General features: G+C 43.1%; 3 protein-coding genes across 5 annotated transcripts in view; 1 reads left to right on the top strand and 2 right to left on the bottom strand.

Moving 5' to 3' along the window:
- arhgap35a (Rho GTPase activating protein 35a) overlaps nucleotides 1-7,447 on the bottom strand; it is a 37,249-nt gene extending 29,802 nt beyond the window's left edge. Inside the window, exons 1-2 of one of the 2 annotated variants that reach the window (XM_088380940.1) lie at nucleotides 6,737-7,447; nucleotides 5,149-5,352 (exon numbers count right to left, since the gene is read on the bottom strand). The gene's annotated coding sequence lies outside the window, so the exon portion shown is untranslated. The remainder of the gene's footprint in view (nucleotides 1-5,148; nucleotides 5,353-6,736) is intronic. The other variant, XM_088380939.1, reaches the window with a different exon arrangement.
- Nucleotides 7,448-8,748: 1,301 nt separating this feature from the next.
- ap2s1 (adaptor related protein complex 2 subunit sigma 1) lies at nucleotides 8,749-11,407 on the top strand. Its single transcript, XM_088381058.1, has 5 exons — nucleotides 8,749-8,917; nucleotides 9,238-9,387; nucleotides 9,471-9,584; nucleotides 9,841-9,900; nucleotides 10,483-11,407. The coding sequence occupies exons 1-5, from the start codon at nucleotides 8,915-8,917 to the stop codon at nucleotides 10,582-10,584; spliced, it is 429 nt and encodes a 142-aa protein (XP_088237184.1). The 5' UTR covers nucleotides 8,749-8,914; the 3' UTR covers nucleotides 10,585-11,407.
- Nucleotides 11,408-12,078: 671 nt separating this feature from the next.
- On the bottom strand, nucleotides 12,079-16,592 carry rab4b (RAB4B, member RAS oncogene family). 2 transcript variants are annotated; one of them, XR_015859472.1, is made up of 8 exons: nucleotides 16,410-16,592; nucleotides 14,807-14,887; nucleotides 14,629-14,743; nucleotides 14,489-14,551; nucleotides 14,142-14,296; nucleotides 13,978-14,073; nucleotides 13,643-13,815; nucleotides 12,079-13,551 (listed from the first exon to the last, which is right to left on the bottom strand). XR_015859472.1 is itself a non-coding variant. In XM_088381057.1 (7 exons), the coding sequence occupies exons 1-7, from the start codon at nucleotides 16,423-16,425 to the stop codon at nucleotides 13,700-13,702; spliced, it is 642 nt and encodes a 213-aa protein (XP_088237183.1). In that variant the 5' UTR covers nucleotides 16,426-16,592; the 3' UTR covers nucleotides 12,079-13,699. The 2 variants fall into 2 exon arrangements, 1 of the variants encoding a protein (XP_088237183.1); XM_088381057.1 differs by having other exon boundaries at nucleotides 12,079-13,815.
- Between the last annotated feature and the right edge of the window lie 1,829 nt (nucleotides 16,593-18,421).

The raw sequence follows: 18,421 nt of genomic DNA, 5'->3' as shown, positions 1-18,421 counted from the left end.
GCGGGTAAACGATCTGGACTTTGTGAACAAAAAAAACGCACGTTGAACACTCAGTGTTACGCAATTTCCCAGAATTGGATTTGTTATGACCAAACACTGAGTGGGGACAACCAGAGGACATATTTACATAGTTCTGAAGCGAAAAAAAAGAACAACGGGAGTCTCCGTAGCGGCACGCAGCGTTCACGTGGGGTCGGTTCGTAAGCTCGAGCTGGCGTTCAAGGGCAGGTTCAACTCGCTGAGTCGCTTCGTTGGACCAAACAGCACACAAACAAGAAATTCTTTGCATTCGCGGCAGCGTGACGCAATCCCCTCCGCCTGTTTATGTCACACCTCAGCGAAAAAATCTCTGATTGTTTTGGAAATGGACTTTGGTATGGACTCTCTGTACTCGTTCCAAGACGCCGTCGTCTTTGACACGTAAATGAAACATCAGCAGTCTCATACTACTGCGAGTACTTTGTGTCATCCTGGCATACACTCGAGTGAAAACTTAAAAATGCTGATTGCTACAAGTACAAGGCTTTTTTGGGCTAGCAAGCTCACAATGATGGAGTTAATCGGCCATTTTGAGGATTGTAAATTTGCCAAACGATTGACTCAATTGAGACAAAATGGAATCCACAAGTTTGAATTTCAATTTGAAACATCGAGCAGAACAATTGATTTTTTTTTCCACATAATTATCAAATGCTGATCCAATTGGACCGATGAGCCCTTTAAAAAAAAAAAAAAAAAACGACGTAAAAATATGCAGTGTGAAAATGTCATGCCACAAATGGATTTGCACATATGCACAATATCAATTTGCAACGTCTTATTTAAGAGTCATCATGGCTTGGCGACCCAAAAAAATAAATAAAAAATCAAACCTCATGCTTTTGTTCATTCTGGCTCGCTGCCGCTAAATGAGTAATCGCTAGACAGAGTGGATTTAATAAAGTCTTATTGTGTGATACAAATAAAGCCAGCAATGACTGCTAACGTGACTCATCATCATGGAGCTCTTCCTTCCAATGTTGGCAATCACAACAGCTACGAGGTTTTTTTCATAATTGAAATGATATTTTAAAAGACGCCTCTAAAGTCACACAAAATAGTGTTTGAACACAAACACACATGAATGGAAGCCACAACAGGCCGAGCTCGTCCTGACCTGACAAACTGCATTCTCAATGACCTTTTCTCTTATTGGACAAAAAAAATAGAAAAAAGTCAGCATTCTCCTTTCTTCGACTACCGTGAATAACACGAGCCGTCGTGTGCTTAGGCCGCTCTTGTCAAAAACAACTTTGTTTACATTCTTCACCCGTGTTACTTTTATCTCTACAACTTCTGACATACATGCAAGTCAGCACAGCAATGGAATTAGGGATTGAATCGTGGGACACGTAACACTTTGATTAGAAAAAAAAAAAAACTGCTCACAAAAACATGCCGGCTTTTTGTCATGTTGATCTTCCACTTGATTTATTCGGAAAAGCGATGCTGTTTATTCACCGATAGGCCTTCAAAGCTCGAGATCCTTGAAGATAGGGGAAGAAGGCACACTTTCTGAGCAACAGGAATGTAACAAAATGGTGGATCCTCAACAGCCCCGCAGCAGGAAATGAACTCTGACACAAGATCTAGGGACTTTGGGGCATCCTGGGAAATTATGGCATTGAGACACAGTGGGGAAAAAATCAAAATCAGCCTCATGATATCTACTCAGTGTTCCTTCTCATTTCAAACGGGCCATTCGTCACATTCATATGCTGTTTGTCCAACAACCGAGACTCCGCCAACCAAGGTCAAGACTTAGAACCTGGCAGCCTGTCGGAAACTGACGTCTGTCCTTCTTTCATGCAGATGGAGCCGCCAGCACCACAAAAACGACTGCCAGCGCCGAGTGGGAAGGAGACGGGAAGTAAATAGAGTGCTACATTCAAATAAAACAACACCGGGAGGGTTTTTTGGGTGGATTCGCTATTTTTATGGCCGCCCTCCCCCAAGCCATGAGGAAATAGCATGGCGTGGACATCATTAGCTAAGTGGTGGCTGGCTAACAGGCAGTGGCGCTGCGATCGATAAAGGCCGGCCGGCTCAGCCATCCCAAGCATGAAAGGTGCTTAGTCATCATCCCGGGGCCTGCGTAAACCTTTGCCGGCCGGGGCCAAGGATTTGGACCGGGTCATATCGAATCGAGCTAACATATCTTCACACCACTCGGAGCCCAACAATTTTGACAGAAAGCGAGTTGGATTAATTGAGTCACTTTGTCTCTACCGAGCAGCAAATACTAGAAAAATAACGACAATGCTCTAAAGTTCAAATGCCAGCATCGAAGCAAAGTTCCGGAAAGCAAATGACACGTGTTGGCGTGGACACGCCAAAGGCCAACGCTGTGGTCGGAACCCCCTGAAGTGGCATCTGAGTCAAACCTTGGGTGACAAGGCGGCGCCCTTCTAGCGTCCTCAACCGCATTACACCGCGTAGCGCCCTCAAAATGACCGAATTAAAATAGCAGAAGACGTGAGAAACAAAAGAGAAAAAGTAAATGGAGGAAAGTGAAAACGCGGGTCGGCTGAGGTAGCTCCGGGCCTGTGGGAGTTGCTATCTGCGGCTCATTTTCTCGTTTCTTGTAAGATGTTCGCCGGTCTGTGACTAAGGCGGCCGGCTTTAATTACCTCGAGGTAGTTAAAGTGACACAACCGATGACGAAGCAAGCAAAAACTAGATTGCTGGAGAGTACGCACAATCTCAATCGGGATTTTCAAAACTGTTTTGGCTGACATTCTGAAAAGCATCATTGAACTTAACAAGCCCGCGGGTAATGCCTGAAAAACTACAAGATGAGATAAGGGACGTGGGAAAATGGACAAAACCGTATTTTTTGTCCAAAACAGATGCCCGAGAACAGAGATTCGATTGTTTGGGGGTTTTTTTTGCATGGATTTATTGTGAGTCATCAAAACAAAGCTATTGGCTTAGGACATGCAGGCAGCACGGATTGTGAGTCCTGCTGAAAGTGGTGGCAGGGGCTGATATTGAAAATTAGGGATGCGTCGATATCGCTCGCGGTGTCCATGGTGACGCCAATAGCGCTTGATCAGCCTGACGTAATATTCTGCACTCCCTGAGCGTTCGCTGTGCAGTCGGGCAGATGGCAAACAGGTCTTCACAAAGATTCTTGTTTCAAGCTTATTACTGACACTCCGAATTGAATTCAATGTAAAAGTAACAAAATTTAAAGTGCATTAACATACACTGTTAGCTTAATTAAGCTAACATACACTGTTAGCTTCAATAAAGCCAGCACAATGAAAACAAAATCAAAATCGTCAATGTATAAACAAAAACCAACAGATTTGATCTAAAATTTCAATTTATTAATTTATGCGTTTATTTATTTTGTTTATCGCCATTATTAACAATATTCTTGAATACAAGCGTGTAGCAGGTCTGTCTCTTGAGCATACTCTGCTTAAACATGGACTCACCCACTCAAAAATAATCTGATACCATTACACACGAAACGACCAACAATACAAAAGAAAAAAAACTACGCAACAATCCCCCGAGGGGGGTCTCCGTGACCCATTAAAAAGCAGCGAAAGTCCAACCTAGTGAACTCCAGGCGGTGGCCTCATTTGGCTGGCAGCAGCTCAATCATAACATCTTATTTAGAGACACGCTGAGTCATGGAATTCAGCCGTGGCCAATAGCCAAGCAGCAGAGTTACTTTATGGTCGTCATTGATTGGTTGATCCCGGAGTGCAAAGCTGAAAGGGCACATACCAGGAGCGAAGCCCTGAAGCAGAAACCGACAGCAGTTTGCTCGCAAAACTCACTCCCAAGGTACAATCGGAGTCCGGGGAATATTCCTCAAGGTAAAATCCTCACATACCCTTCAAGACCAATTACTGAGCTGCAAGGGAAGTATGAGTACCTTTTGCAGAACCAAAAGTACCAAGAGCACAAAACAGAAGCAGTCAAAACACCAAACCTACTGTCAGTTTAACATGGTAAATATTTACCAATGATCCCGTCAATCAAGATAAGGCAGATAAAAATTCTGATAATCTGATAAAAATGTATCATTAAAGTGGAAAAACAATGCATGAGAAGTTAGGAGGGACAGATTTTACTTCAGCCTTTTTGGAATCGAATTCATCGAGTTTTTCCAATTAATAAAAGCAACACTAACAAAAATAAAAACTGCATACCAAGGCACACAGCCCAGCAGGAAGGAGGAATCCCGATTCTTCCATCGTGGTCTAATATTTCCGAAGCCACCACGGAAATGATGTCACCGTGGGCTCTTCTTTTAAAAGACCACTTTAATGGTATTCACTTCCTCCAAGCGCCATAAATCATATCTAAAAGCTTCAGCGCCAGCAATCGTGCTTAATACGTCATCGGAATTGGAAAACAATATCGGTATAAGCTGAGCTAGATATAATATAGGGCAAATGCAATTTTTGCTAACGCTCCATTCAAAGTTGCTCAATGAGCAATCTATCATAAGGCCAATGAGTGTCGGCAATATTTAATAGCCATTTTCGTTCCCGGGGAGTGTATGCGAGGCACAAGCGGAACTGCTGACTCGAGGTCACACATATTTCAGCTCTTCAGATAAAGTAGCTCCAAAGCGCTATAAGGGGGAGGAACTAGCACGGGTCTTTCTATTCGAATGTTAATATGCAAAGCGACTGAAAGACCGAGGGGGAGAAGAGAGCCTCGTTTCAACCGGCCACACTTGGGAATGGAAATTCAGATGCAATCATCCCAGAATGCACCTCTCTCTTTCTGACTAATAATCGCTCAGCAAAACAAAGCCGCCATTGAGCCACATGGTGACTGTAATGTGGACCACCAAAACGGCCCGATATAATTAGCTCAATTCTCCATCAAACGAGCTTACGGATGACTTAGAAGCAAGCTTCTGCTGCCAAAGTGAGAGTTTTTGATGAGTGGGGAAGCATTGACAGGTAGGCTGACATGGAACTCAAATCTCAGCCTTGTTTGTATTTCAAATAACCATCTCTCAATTGAGCTCTTGTGATTTAAAAAGGACCATTTTTCAAAACGTCGAGGAGAGCAGAGCAGAGCACACCCCTTCACTTTTCCTCGCTGCTGTCCAGATAATGAGAAACTTAATCTTACTTCTAGTCACCTAATCGGAGTCCGCGTCCACATGTCTGGCTCACGGCCTGACAAGCCGAGCCAGCCTCCGTTTAATCCCGGGACGGGAATCGACTCGAGTCGATGGCGGTCGGTGCGAGGGTGAGTGTCTACGGGGCCCGCCGTGCGGCAATGAGCCCAATCAGGCGAGGAGCAGAAGTGCTGACAGATGCTAACGCATTTTACCTGCGAGCAAAGAGGATGAATGTTGACTCGATTCTCACCGCCAGGCAGTTGATTAAGCACGATGAAAGGGAGACTCATCAAAAAAAAAGTTGCAAGCATGGATGAGTCAAAGTATTTGCTCGGACAGGATGGGAAAAAAAAAAAAAAAAGACGGGATGGGCATTTCATGAAATCTCATTGTTCAACCATGAGAAAAATGAATTATCTGCACTCGAGGCCAACAACGAGGTGCTCTAAAGTGGCCACACTCCATTTTGCCTCAATTGCTTCCACTATCTGAGGGAAGCATGGCGGATAAAATATGCAGATACTTTTGTGAATCATCATTAAATTGGAAACTCACTTGATTCAAGATCATCCCAGCATTAAATTACATTTTCCCCCCCCACTTGCTCTGAGCAGTTATTGGGACATGTGACACTTGACAGACACTGAACACACAAAATACACCCTTCAACTGATTATCATAGATTTGTTGATGACAGATTTACTGAGCAAAGGAGACAACACCAGCATTCACGTCTGCAATTAAAGTTCCTGTTTTGTTCTTCGATCCGGCAGTGACACAGCAATGTACGCCCGCCCACACACGCCACCGGTCGGGTCTCTCGCTTGAAATCCTTCGCCATCAATCTTAAAACAGTGTGGCACTTCGAGAGACGTCTCCTGGAATGAAGTGTCCAGATGTCCAGCGGTGTGTGTGTGAGGGGGGGGACACTGAAAGGGAGTGGCCGGCAGAGGGGGTGGGGGGGCACCGACCACTTTGCAGTAAGCGTGACGCACAGTTTGACCGGCTCTGTGCACGAAAATATGAACGCCTATTTTAATTGCTAACATGAGGTCGTAAATCGATCATTATAAAACATGGGAGAGACAGAAATAGTGTGATTATACACACCGTTTCAGGTCTTGATGTTTGGTGTTCGAACTGTCAATTTGACCACTTGAAAACAAAAAAAAAAGACTTAAATCCACTTAAGTGGTTCTATTTTGATCATATAAACCGCAGACGTGAGTTAAATAAATACCCCCCGCCCCCATTGTTATTTAAAAGCAACACACAAGCCTGACAAACAACATATTCCAGGTGCAGGGCTCCAAACAATCGTTTTAATGTTTAGTTGGATGGCATCCATGCTTATTGAGCGCCTTCCTCTCCTCTGTAAACTTCCCATGAATCAGCGAGAAATGAACACACGCGCATCAATCCGATCAAATGAATTATGATCATTACTACAAAAGGGGGTCACGCAAGCCTTTTTTTTTTGTAAACGTGCTGACTCCCGGTTCGGATTGGCAAACAAGTGGCATAAAATAATCACACATGATTTTGGCAGCGCACATTTCAGATTGGGGAAGATTTAAAAGGAAGTAGGCTACGTACCATAACATTCCTTCCTCTCCGGATTGCGTCCACTCCTTTCCCTCTTCGTAGTCTTGAAAAAAAGACAAAAACACACGGCGCCAACACTCTCATCGATTATTATCCGCTTCCAGGGCAGGAAAAGAGTCTAAATGTCCATTTCTTGTCACTTTGGACGCTCACGTCTGAAGTTTTCACATGAGCATTTGTCTGCGTGTGTGCCGGAGGGCTAACCAACAACTGAATGCTAGGAAAGGGGGGAAAAGCGAGCAAAAAATGCCGCACAAAGTCGTCTTCAGCTCGCCTATGAACAAGAAAGAAAGGGGGGCAAAGGGTTCTCCTGGTTTTCAAAACGACCTTTCAGGAGTCTTGTTTTTCTTGCTTCGCCACCACGTTGTTTGCAGCTATTATTATTTCCTTTGTTATGTCCAAAATAAAAGATTCGCCAGGAGAGGGAAAGGGGGCGAGCTGTCTTCAATGATCCCAGCGGAAGGGGAGAAAAAAAAAAAAAAGGTTGGATTCCCGTTCTCTTCGCTGGTGTTGTTGAGCTGCTGGCAGGCTAGAAAAAAATAAAAATGTGTGACGGTGTGTGGTGAGTCTTATTTTTTTGTCAGTTTCCCAATAATGGCGGCGGCCCTTCTCTTGACTCCAGGCAGCATCTCCCCTCCTCTTTCGCGGCCAACACAGAGAGACAGTCTCGCCCAGTGGTTCATGAACACCATTACAACACGCACGCGCACGCGCGCACACAAGCTCTCTTACTCTTACTCTCTCTCCAATGTTGATTGCATTGTCACCGTTCTCATTTGACATAACTTTAGAATCATTTTATGATGTTTTTAAAAATGAGAATCAGCCACAACTAAGGGTTATTGACTCGTTCATATTAATAGGCACAAAACTGATACAAGAAAGGCATCATGGTGTTTAAAAAGGGAGAAAACAATAAAATCATTCATAATTTGTAATCGTATATAATGAATATGCCCATTTTGGGGGTGGGGTGGGGTCCTTGAATGCCATTAGCTTGTGTTGTTGAGGGAAAAAGAACTATTGGCAAAAATCGTCAAATATCTGCTGATTTTAAAAGAACTAATAGGTAGAATGTATTACATATATATGTTATATTAAAAAAACCAATAATGATAATAATTGTCACTTGCCACTTTCATTAGGGCAAAACATATATTAGGAATCAGGATATAATTCTTTTTATGACGTCAATTTGAGGCAACATCTAGTTCTACTCCAACAGTGTCAATCGCACGCTTGTCACCATTAAGTCTTCATGTTTTTGTAAGTAAGAGAAATCCAATGTCGGAGCCCCAATAGTTAACAATATTTTGCTATATATAAACAGCCCGTTAGTGTTCAACGTGCACTGACTGACCTTTGCTTGAATAAACACACAAGCTCATGTCCAATCACATCGGACACAGTGTCACTCAAGCAATATTTGCATGACCCCAGTCACAAGAAGCAAGATTAACAAGGGCCGAAGTTTCTGCTAAAAATAATAAGCCTCTGTTTTTCATCTGTTTTCATTTTCTCTTGCCTTGGCCTAAACACTGGTCAATTATTTGTTTGAATTAGGAAAAACTAATACAGGACAATAAAAATGCTATGTTAACTTTCCTTGCCATTGTATTTTTTCTTATCCAATTTACTCCTTCCCTTTCTCTGGACTTGCAGCTGAAAAGGTTTTTTGGTCTCAAGGGCCAAAACATTCCTCTGCTTAAATATTGTGCAATCCCTGACAGTACTGGTTCCTCCACCCTGTCTAATTCAGCCGGGAACTGACAAAATTGCAAACGCGTAGCCCTCTTGATATTGCTCATCCTTATTAAATATTAAACAAATATATATTCATGTTATTCTAATGCAGGATGCACCATTTAACGTAAAAAAAGATGTCAAATGACTCGATATCACGTGATCAAAGCACGAGGCACGTCATTACTGATGTATCCTGGTTCTTGTAGTTTTCATTCACTCAAAGATAGCACCGAACGCGATGATGAAGACTACATTTCCCAGCATGCAACGTAATCTGACTCTTTCTCTGACTTCCTGATAGCTCGGAAAAGATAGCGGGCGAGCGGTCGAAAGAATTACTTATGTATTGGCATAAACCCACTTCATAGTATTCCACGAACGTGCCTTGTTGGAGTTTATAAAGTCTCTAATTAGAAGGAAAACATGGTAAATATATCGCGGGTCATCGTAATACATTTTTAATAATTTTGCTGCCTATAATCGCTAGCATGCTAACCATTTAGCAACATAGGCATAGCCACGGCTAAATCGCTATAGGCATAACTTCAAACACGTGAAGCATTTGCACAAAGATAAAACGATCTAAAATGAAAAGAAATGTGAAGGGTTAAATCAGTTTTAGGGATCAGTTACATTTGAATGAAATCGGTCTCTTAAATTGCGCTTCACGTCAAAGTGATCGGGTTCGGTAGCAATGTGACAAACTGCTACATTTCCTCCTGGTCTAATATGACTGTCCATTTCAGATCCGCTTCATTCTGATCCAGAACCGAGCCGGCAAGACGCGACTCGCCAAATGGTACATGCAGTTTGACGATGACGAGAAGCAGAAGTTGATCGAGGAGGTGCACGCAGTGGTGACCGTCAGAGATGCCAAGCACACTAACTTTGTGGAGGTGATCAATATAGGAATCATAAAGCAAACAGTCATTTGAGGTCAAAATGAAAGAATTAAGCCTGCCAAGTATTGTTTCCACAGTTCCGAAACTTCAAAATCATCTACCGACGCTATGCTGGACTCTACTTCTGCATTTGTGTTGACGTGACTGATAATAACCTGGCATATCTGGAGGGAATCCACAACTTTGTGGAGGTACGAAGCACATGCACTCAGCATGATGTTATATACAGTAGAGCTACTCGCTAAGTCAACTATGATTGATTCCGTTTTTATGCTCTGATGGTGTACCGGAATGTCTGTTAATGATTATCATGGCCATTTTCTTGGCTGCTGCACCTCATCACATTCTTGTGGGAAGTACGGTGAAGATAAATGCTATTATTTGCGCAGTACTCATTATGAAAACCGTGAACTCACGACTTAACGACATGTCTCCCCCCCCCCCAAGGTGCTCAATGAGTACTTTCACAACGTGTGTGAACTGGACCTCGTCTTCAACTTCTACAAGGTGAGCGCCTTGACAGAACGGTTAACTAAACGACATTGAGCGTGTTTTGTTCCTCTATCTAATTAACACTTTGGTAGTCGTTCGTTGGAAGGTCAAGGCGAGAATGCTTAGCAACAAACGGCTCCCCAGCTGCTGTTGCCGCGCTTGCTAATTACTTCATATTTTAAACTTAGATTACGACCACGTATTCAATTAACACTTGCCATGTTGTTTTCAACTGAATAATAACCAAGCGTTTCGACATTTCTTTTCTTTAAACAATCCACACTAGAAGCTACTCGAGTTGTTTCAACTCAACAATGCTACCGCAGAGAAATCATAAAGGCTGTCACTAGCCAAATACTTAAGCCCTGACTCCGTGTTAGGTCATTTGGTGGTTATTTTTAAAATATGATGACTTGACAAGTTGTCATTTGGTGAAGCAACATTCCAGCTAAAGTCTTCATACGAGTGGGGAAGAAGATAATGTCACGTCTACTTTCAGTCCGTGGTTTGCGGTCGTCATTGACTATTTTTGTCTTCCACTTCCCCCGTGCGGCTGATCTACTTGTGCGCTTTTAACCGAGTTATGTCCTCCTCCAGGTGTACACGGTGGTGGACGAGATGTTCCTCGCCGGCGAAATCAGGGAAACCAGTCAGACTAAAGTCCTCAAGCAGCTCCTCATGTTACAGTCACTGGAATAGACAACAAATACCTTCCTCGCTTCTCTCCTGTGGATGAAGGGGAGTGGCTACACCCTGAAATTCATAGTGATATTCATTTTGGTCGTCTCGCACAAGCTCGTAACCCCTAAATATGAAATTTAAATTTGGGGAGTGAGTCATCTTTTTCGTCACGTTACAAAAGTGTGGTCACATCCAATTACCCTAATCAACCTTGATTTCAGAGCACTACAGTCACGAACAAGCGCCATCAGAATTAGTGCATCCGGCACTTAAAAGCAGTTTTTAAAACATGTCATATCATACTCAGCATTGGCATTTTACACATGGCTCACGATTAAGTTTAATTGGAAGGTGCTTCGGAGTGGATGCACTCCAGGCGAGTGTGCAAAGACAACCTGTCTTTTCTCAAGATGGCATTTCAAATGGTATAGTCTACAAATCACTCGACATGGCGTGGTGCTTGTTTGTCGTACGTTTCATAAAGCAGTACTGTGATGTTTGCGTAGTATGGTTTGTGCACATGTGTATACTTGTGTCTTATATTAATCATGTGGATAAGAAAATGAAGCATTCATTCCAGAGCGCACTACAGGTGCTTCAAATAGTATTTAGTCATTTGATAAATGCCAGTTACTTAATGGCTTCAAATAAAATATGAAATAAGAAATATGAATGAAATAAGAAAAGCTTTTTATGTTCATTGGTTGAATATGTACTGCTACCCTTTTGTTTACATCAAAGTATGTTGATGGAACAGTTTTTTTTCTTTTCTTTTTCCATTATTGTCTCCCAGTTTAAATACATGTCCCATTATGTGTAAATAAAAAGATGTATGAGAACACGTTTAGCCTCAAATTGTCTATTTTTAATTTCACATGTTCATTAATGAGTGAACATTTGTGCTGGGATTGATTGCTATCTGGAAAAATGACATCTAAATTCACTGGAATAAAGCTGGACTAAATTACGAGAAGAAAATTAGATTTTAACAAAGAAATTGTTTTGCAATGTCAACACTATCATCTACTGAATAAGGTGTGGAAAGCCCAAGTCCACAATGCTGTATGTTCCTCGGATAAGAGTACAGTAATGACGTCATATACTGACACCCGTTGATTTACCACCATCTTGTGGCCGACTCTTAGTATTACAACTCCCTCACGCAATCAAATCATGAGGTCACCCCGACAGCCTGGCCAAGATCAATAAATCAGTCGATAGATCCACTCCGGCTACATAAAACCACTCAGGCTGTAACTGAATCGAGCCAAGGGGATAAATCAAGACGATTGAGGCACAGCGGCGGCCATTTACTGTTCATCATGCGAGCCTGGTGATATTACAACCTTGCTCTGTTGCTCCTTAAAAACAAACTGCTTCGCAGTGGAAAGTGATGTGAAGCCATTGTTACATTTCAGGGCGCGCCAAAAACCCATTGAGAATTATTTATGGGATTTTAAGGAGAGGGGGGGGGCGTTATGTGGTCAGAGACATGGAATGACAAGGTGCTGCTGGGTTTTCACTGGAAAAGGACAAGCAGATTTACTGGGGATTGCATAATCATTACAATCGATGAGCAACACTCTCTAAAGACAACTCTTATTTACAACATACATGTACAGTCCTGTGTAAGATTATGTGGCATTTGTTACCAAGCAACAACTGAGTGGATCAATGCAGACTAGATGACATCATAAAATACCGGCTGCATGTAACACAAACTCTTCCCGGGAATTAAAAAAAAAAAAAAAAGGGCTGGTCTGTATCCTGTCACACGCAGTTGTTCCTTAGTAAGAAATGATGACATCTACAGTTAAAATATTTATTACAGTTTCAAGTCAAATGAAAATGTACAATTCTATAATTACAGCGTATAAACAAGACATTTGAAAAGTAAAAGTGCACTTGCAGAGAAGAAAGAGAGTTGAGGCCACACTGAAAAGAAAAAAAAAAAGTCAAAAGACTTCCGTCTCGCAACTTTTGCTGTTCTTGTCAGTGTGACCCCAAAACTCCTCCGTACAGAAGTAGACAAACTATTCGAGAAAGAACGAAAGCAATTTGTACATTTATAGCCGTATAGATGATAATGATTGACTGTCTTTGCTTCAAGTGTGCTCGTCTGCTCACTCGAGATGATAAAGTGTGATTACGCGTACGCACGAGAGGAGATGATATTAGAAACGCTTTTGTTGGTTTTGGGCCACACTAACCTCGAGTGGCCATTTTTTTTTCCCCCCTCGCACTCGCGGTCCCACAAAGCTATCTGGCTGCGGTGCAGAGGAGAAGGAAATTTCCCGTTGCTCTCTCAATAACATGTGGGAAGGCTCCAAAACTGCTCATGACGAGGGCTTGGCGAGCGAAAGTGAAAAACGACGCCGGCGGTTGAAAACGTGCTTATTCACGTCCGAACGTTTTGCGGGAAATGTGGCAAATGTGACGTCTGCGTGAGGAGTGTGACTTGGGAGGTCCGGAAGTACGACTTGGGTCAACTAGAGCCCGAGCTCTAGCTCTACTTTTGTGCTTCTAGGCGAGGAGTGGCCAAGCTCCAGATCAAACTGACGCCAATCTACTTTAATATGGATTGAAACAAGGCCAATACTGTTCTCGAATGCAACAAAAGTGCAATTTGACGCAAAAAGGTGTGAATAAGCTTTGCTCTCTCCTATTTAAATACAGTAGTTCCATTTCCACCCCCAAAAAAAAGGAGTCAAGTGCAAAAGAGCACACCCAGCAACACATCAATCGACAATAATAATTTATAAACCTAAGATGTGCAAATTTCGTCAGCGTGTGACTAAAAAACTGAATGAGAAGCACAGGAATTAAAAAAAAAAAAACATACAAACAACCCGCGACTCGTAACAACTCGAAGACCATCCCATCCCATAAATACGCCATGGCTCAGGAGTCGCAGTGGTCTCCGAGAGCACTCATCCAGGTGCTCCGAGGTGTGTGTGTGTGTGTGACACCCCAAAACACCTGGAGCTGACACACACACACACACAAACACGGAGGAGAAGGAGCCTTCAAAACACTGGCTCCAACACGAGGGTCCGATAAGGAGTCACTCACTGACCTGCACGGGACGTTGCGTGGAGCGGGTGAGGACGTTGGGAGGGAGGAGTGCGGAACCCTAGCAACTACATTGCTGCTTGTTCTGTGCGGTGCTGCCTCGCGGCTGCCGCAGCTGCCTCAGCGAAGCGTCGCCGTATTGGATCCCCGAGCCCATCCTTTCCGGGTCCAACTCGCCTGGGGGAGGGAAACGTGATCAGTGACCGGTGCAGAAAGATCAACAAGTGGACAGGGAATCGTGATTTCGTGCCCTTCTGAGTTTGCTCGCTTGCCAAGAAATGATACGGCCAATGAAAATCGTGCCTTGAGGTGCCAATTTCAATTCAAACGGATGAGCACCTGAGTCGATCTTGTTGAGGATGGTGCGAGCGCACTTGAGAAAGCCCTCCTCCACGTTCTCTCCCGTCAGAGCGCTGGTCTCCATGAACATCAGATCTGCGCAAACACAGAAGGTGAGGAAACAACAAGAAGTGGAAAAGGCAGATGGTGAGTGTTTGAGCTACCGTTCTCCTGAGCAAAGCGCGACGCCTCCAGGAAGGTGACCTCTCGCTCGGCCTCCAGGTCTTTCTTGTTGCCGCACAGGATGATGACGATGTTGGGGCTGGCGAGCGTCCGCGCGTCTGTCAGCCAGTTGGTCAGAGCGTTGTACGTCTCTCGGCTGGAGGACATTTTTAAAAAAATGAATCATTTGCTCATAGATGGGGATAGCATGACGTAGTTCTCTCACATCAGCAGTTAATCATTTAACAAAATGAAGCCAGTTGAGATTGTGTGTCTTCTTGATAATCATTAAAAAACTTTAAAACTGCCCCTGCTTCCAAAAAAAAAAAAATGGACAAAAATCTTTTACCTGGTAATATCATAGACGAGAAGTGCTCCGGCTGCTCCCCGATAATAGCTGCGCGTCACAGAACTGTGAAACAAGAAAAGCAACTTCGGATTTCATTGATAACAAAAATACGTTTCGAGATAGAAAGCGTGTGAAGTTACCGGAAGCGTTCCTGGCCGGCGGTGTCCCAAATCTGCAGTTTGACTGTCTTCCCGGCGACATTGACCACTCTGGAACCAAACTCCACTCCGATAGTGTGGTTGGAGTCCTGTTTGACTGCAGTCGCACAAGTATTCATTTCACACCCTTGTGCTAAGAACTTTTAAAAACACAACTCACATTTGTTCTCAATGAACTGATGGAGGAGGCAGGATTTCCCTGTCCCGGCGCTGCCAATCACCAAGAACTTAAAGAGGAAATCTGAAAGGAGAGGAGAGGAAAGATCCACGCTAAGCAAATGTCAGGGGACATCCCGAGCCGGCAGACAATCCTTTTAATCTCATCAAGAGCCTCTTCTCACAGCTCCTGGCAGGCCCTTATTTAACCTCGTAATCACCGAGCGCACACATACAACACGGTTTGTGTGCACTCGCCGCATTGGAAAGCGACGAGGCGGAACTTTTAGCACATGTTTGTCGTCAGAGTTGTTAAATTGCGGCTTTGGGTGAATGCGGCGTAGCCGCGCGCCGACCAGCTGTTTGTACAGATGTTGTTGTTACGGACGAAGGCAAGCCGGTTGGCTCAGATGACGTGGAGTTGCGAGCGAGCATATTGATGACATTTGAGAAACTTTTGTGCGCTGCGGCATCCCAACAGACCCCAAAAAAAGCACAAAAAATGTGAATTTTATTATCCATTCAACTAAATCTTTTTTTCGTGAACAGTTTCAGGGAGGTCAAATCAACATTTAGATTGAGATATTTTGAACCTGCTCACTGGAGGTGTCATTTTGCCTAATGTTAAATTTGCACCTGATAGCGGAACCACGAAGCCACAGATGTGAATTCACACCCTTTTTTTTTCTTTTTTCCCACCATGTCAACCCAGCTGACAGATTCAAAATGCTTGGCTTCTAAAAGCTCGCCTCAGCTTTTTCGTCTTGTCTCGTGTGACAATCAAGCTGTCAGTGTGGCGGCAACACGCCGACGCTGTCGGTTTGACAGCGGCCCAGCAGGATGTTGCATCACAAGATCACATTCATGACAAAATAGGAGAGGTGTTCACTAACATTATTTCTTCCATCTAATCAAATAAAGTCAATAAAATCAATACATTATGCTGAGCACATTTTATATAGTTATAAGAATAATGCACCATGACATATTCTTACCAGGATAAAGGAACACCTGCATGATCTAATCCAGTACAAAAATGTTGCTTTTACAGAGATAATAATAGTTTTATTTGATTGACACTGTAAAACAGCTACTCAATTATAATTCAACAGTAATTTAATCTGATAAATATTGCATGAATAGCCACGATAATAAATGTCATTAAAAACGCAAATATTCCATTTAAACACATCATTTAGTTGATGAGGATTTACCTATTGTCATAATATAAAATTGTTTTAGAAACTCCATTAGCTTAATGCTAACACACAATAGAAAACATCATAATTTAGCTCTAATTAAGTAAAGTGTACTACGACATTTCAACTAATTTTTTTTAGTCATATTTCATTCATTATTCATGTACGGACATGTCACCGCAGCTCAAGTTCGAGCAACTTCCACCTGCCAAATGGAGCGGCGTCAGTGCTACGGAAGCGGAGCGGAAGGATAGCGACACAGACAAACACATAAACGGCGTCTTATAATTAACAAGTCAGTGCTAACGTGTAAGCTAGCTAGTTAGCCGCGCAGCTAAACGCTTGTCATATCACAGCTGCTTCTTCCGCAGACAATTTCAAAAACAAAATGAAACCAAAGGAACATACCGTACGTCTCGGACATGTTGCCCCCCTCAAGTCACTCGGCCCGTTTTCACGCTTGGCTCGGAAAGTCGGTCGTTTCTGTGTTTTGCGTTTTAATGTTGTTTTAATTGTCTGATATCGTTTGAGCCCCTTCGCTTCGGCCACTGTGAGCTAACTGAGCCAAGCCAGACCCTGGGAGCTGCCTGATGACGTCATACGATCATAAAGCGTTGCCTTCGCGTCTGTTGGAAATCAAATAACTGCATTTCAATAAAGCGCCACAAGATGGCAGCCAAAGATAAGGTGACGAGTGAATATCATGCCACAATCTGAAATGAAATCATCATAATCTGACTTTAGGAAAGCGGACCAATTTTTCAGACCTTACTATTTGTTACCTTGTATAGTTTGCACAGTTGTGTAACAAATCATACGGATGTTTTTTTTCCCCCCAACGTTTGGGGACGATGAAGACAAATCAAATTCCATACTTTGTGGTGAACAAAAATGTGGTTGGCTCATTTTTCTTTGCAGCAGCTTTGGTGCATGTTATCCCTTGTTCTTTGCACATCCACGAATAAAGAGACACTTGTGCAAAGCCCAAGGGCGAGCTATAAGGTAAGGCCGCCCAAAGGCAACAGGTGATAAATTAAAGAGGCCTAGCACTCTGAAAGTATCCCTCCAAGTTCCTCCCTGCTTTTGTTGCACTTTGGCAGGTCCCTTCATCGTTAAAAGCTCTTTTCACTAAGATTAAAGCTGGGGAGGAAACACTAGGCTGAGCGTCGTGTGGGGCAAGGATGTTTTCCTAAGGTGGGCTACAAGGAAGGGTGGGCTCAAAGGTGTGCAGCTGGCCGGAAAAAAAAAAAAAAAAAAAGACAGCGCTTCTGTTAGTCACTTTGCTTACCTTTGTGAGTGTTTCATCACTCATTGTCTCCCCTCTCTCTTTCTTGCCCTCTTGGGCCAATGCAGGTTTCATCATCATGATGGATGTCTGAGCTGCAGGCCAAACATGTGCTTCTGTGTGTCGACCTTGGATGTTTTAACTGGAGCGGTTTACAAATTCAGGTGTACTTCTAAATGCAATAGAGGGAATTCAAAGTAAATATCAACATGTTGACTGTGATTAGAGAGGTGGAAACTCCCTGGTGTGATGCCAGTCAACCTAAGCAATGTTTACTACAAACAGTGAGTCATTTTTTCACAGGGTACATGGACTGAGTCACTTTTAATGGAGAAGAGTACTTCCCTGGAGTCTGGCTAAAACTATGGTGGAACTTTTTTTGTCAAAGCGGACATATGATGGGAAATTGACCTTTGAAAATATCAATACAACACTTTTGCAGGAGCTGGTATCTCAAAAAAGTTGGTAATTGTACCGCCAAACGTCTTCAGTAAGTTCAAGGGCAGCTTCATACAAAGTGGAGAACGAAACACACCTGACCTAACATAAACAAGACTGGATTCTGAATGTGATGAGTAAACAGAACTGAGTCGGAGGATTTATCCTTTGTGGAACAGACAACGGCGTCCTTTGCAAAAAGTTCAGATGATTAACCTTTAAGTTGGAGGCAGTTGTTTGGATTTAAGACTCTATTTCCCCGTATAAACCAAAAGCTGAGCAAACGAAGAATGAATGATTGGAATTCCGATTTTGAACGTGCACTCTTATCTCATCTGAACTGAACGAATCAATCATATAATTTATTTCCATCTCCTGACATGGAAGATGCTCAACGGTTCCCTGAGCTGCCAGATAGAACTTGTTGAAGAATCTCTCCATTATGTCACTCAAAATGTTTGGAACTGATAGCAGGTAGTTAATGTTGAGATCACGTTGCAGGTCTGCAGGGGGAAAAAGGTGGCGCATCCTCTCACTCAGCCCCCCACACCCCCCTCGTCTTTTGTTGTTCTTTTTTTTTCCACCCAGCCATGGCAGATAGCAGTCAGTTGTCCTCACATGAGGGGTTGGGCGTGTTCCATCATTGTGACTGACAGTTTGTCTTTCAACACCCACTTAAATAAAAAGATCCCGCTGG

The sequence above is a fragment of the Syngnathus floridae genome, chromosome 7 (genome assembly GCF_059516105.1).
Source record: "Syngnathus floridae isolate MCC-2025c chromosome 7, RoL_Sflo_1.0, whole genome shotgun sequence".
Lineage (NCBI taxonomy): Eukaryota > Metazoa > Chordata > Actinopteri > Syngnathiformes > Syngnathidae > Syngnathus > Syngnathus floridae.
This window is presented reverse-complemented; position numbering and strand designations above follow the sequence as displayed.

Coding starts and splice junctions, on each gene's coding strand:
- ap2s1 (XM_088381058.1), top strand. Junction 9,388..9,470: donor AGCACACTAACTTTGTGGAG/GTGATCAATATA, acceptor TTGTTTCCACAG/TTCCGAAACTTCAAAATCAT. Junction 9,585..9,840: donor GAATCCACAACTTTGTGGAG/GTACGAAGCACA, acceptor CCCCCCCCCAAG/GTGCTCAATGAGTACTTTCA.
- rab4b (XM_088381057.1), bottom strand. Junction 14,744..14,806: donor TCAGTTCATTGAGAACAAAT/GTGAGTTGTGTT, acceptor GTGCGACTGCAG/TCAAACAGGACTCCAACCAC. Junction 13,816..13,977: donor CCTCAACAAGATCGACTCAG/GTGCTCATCCGT, acceptor TCCCTCCCCCAG/GCGAGTTGGACCCGGAAAGG.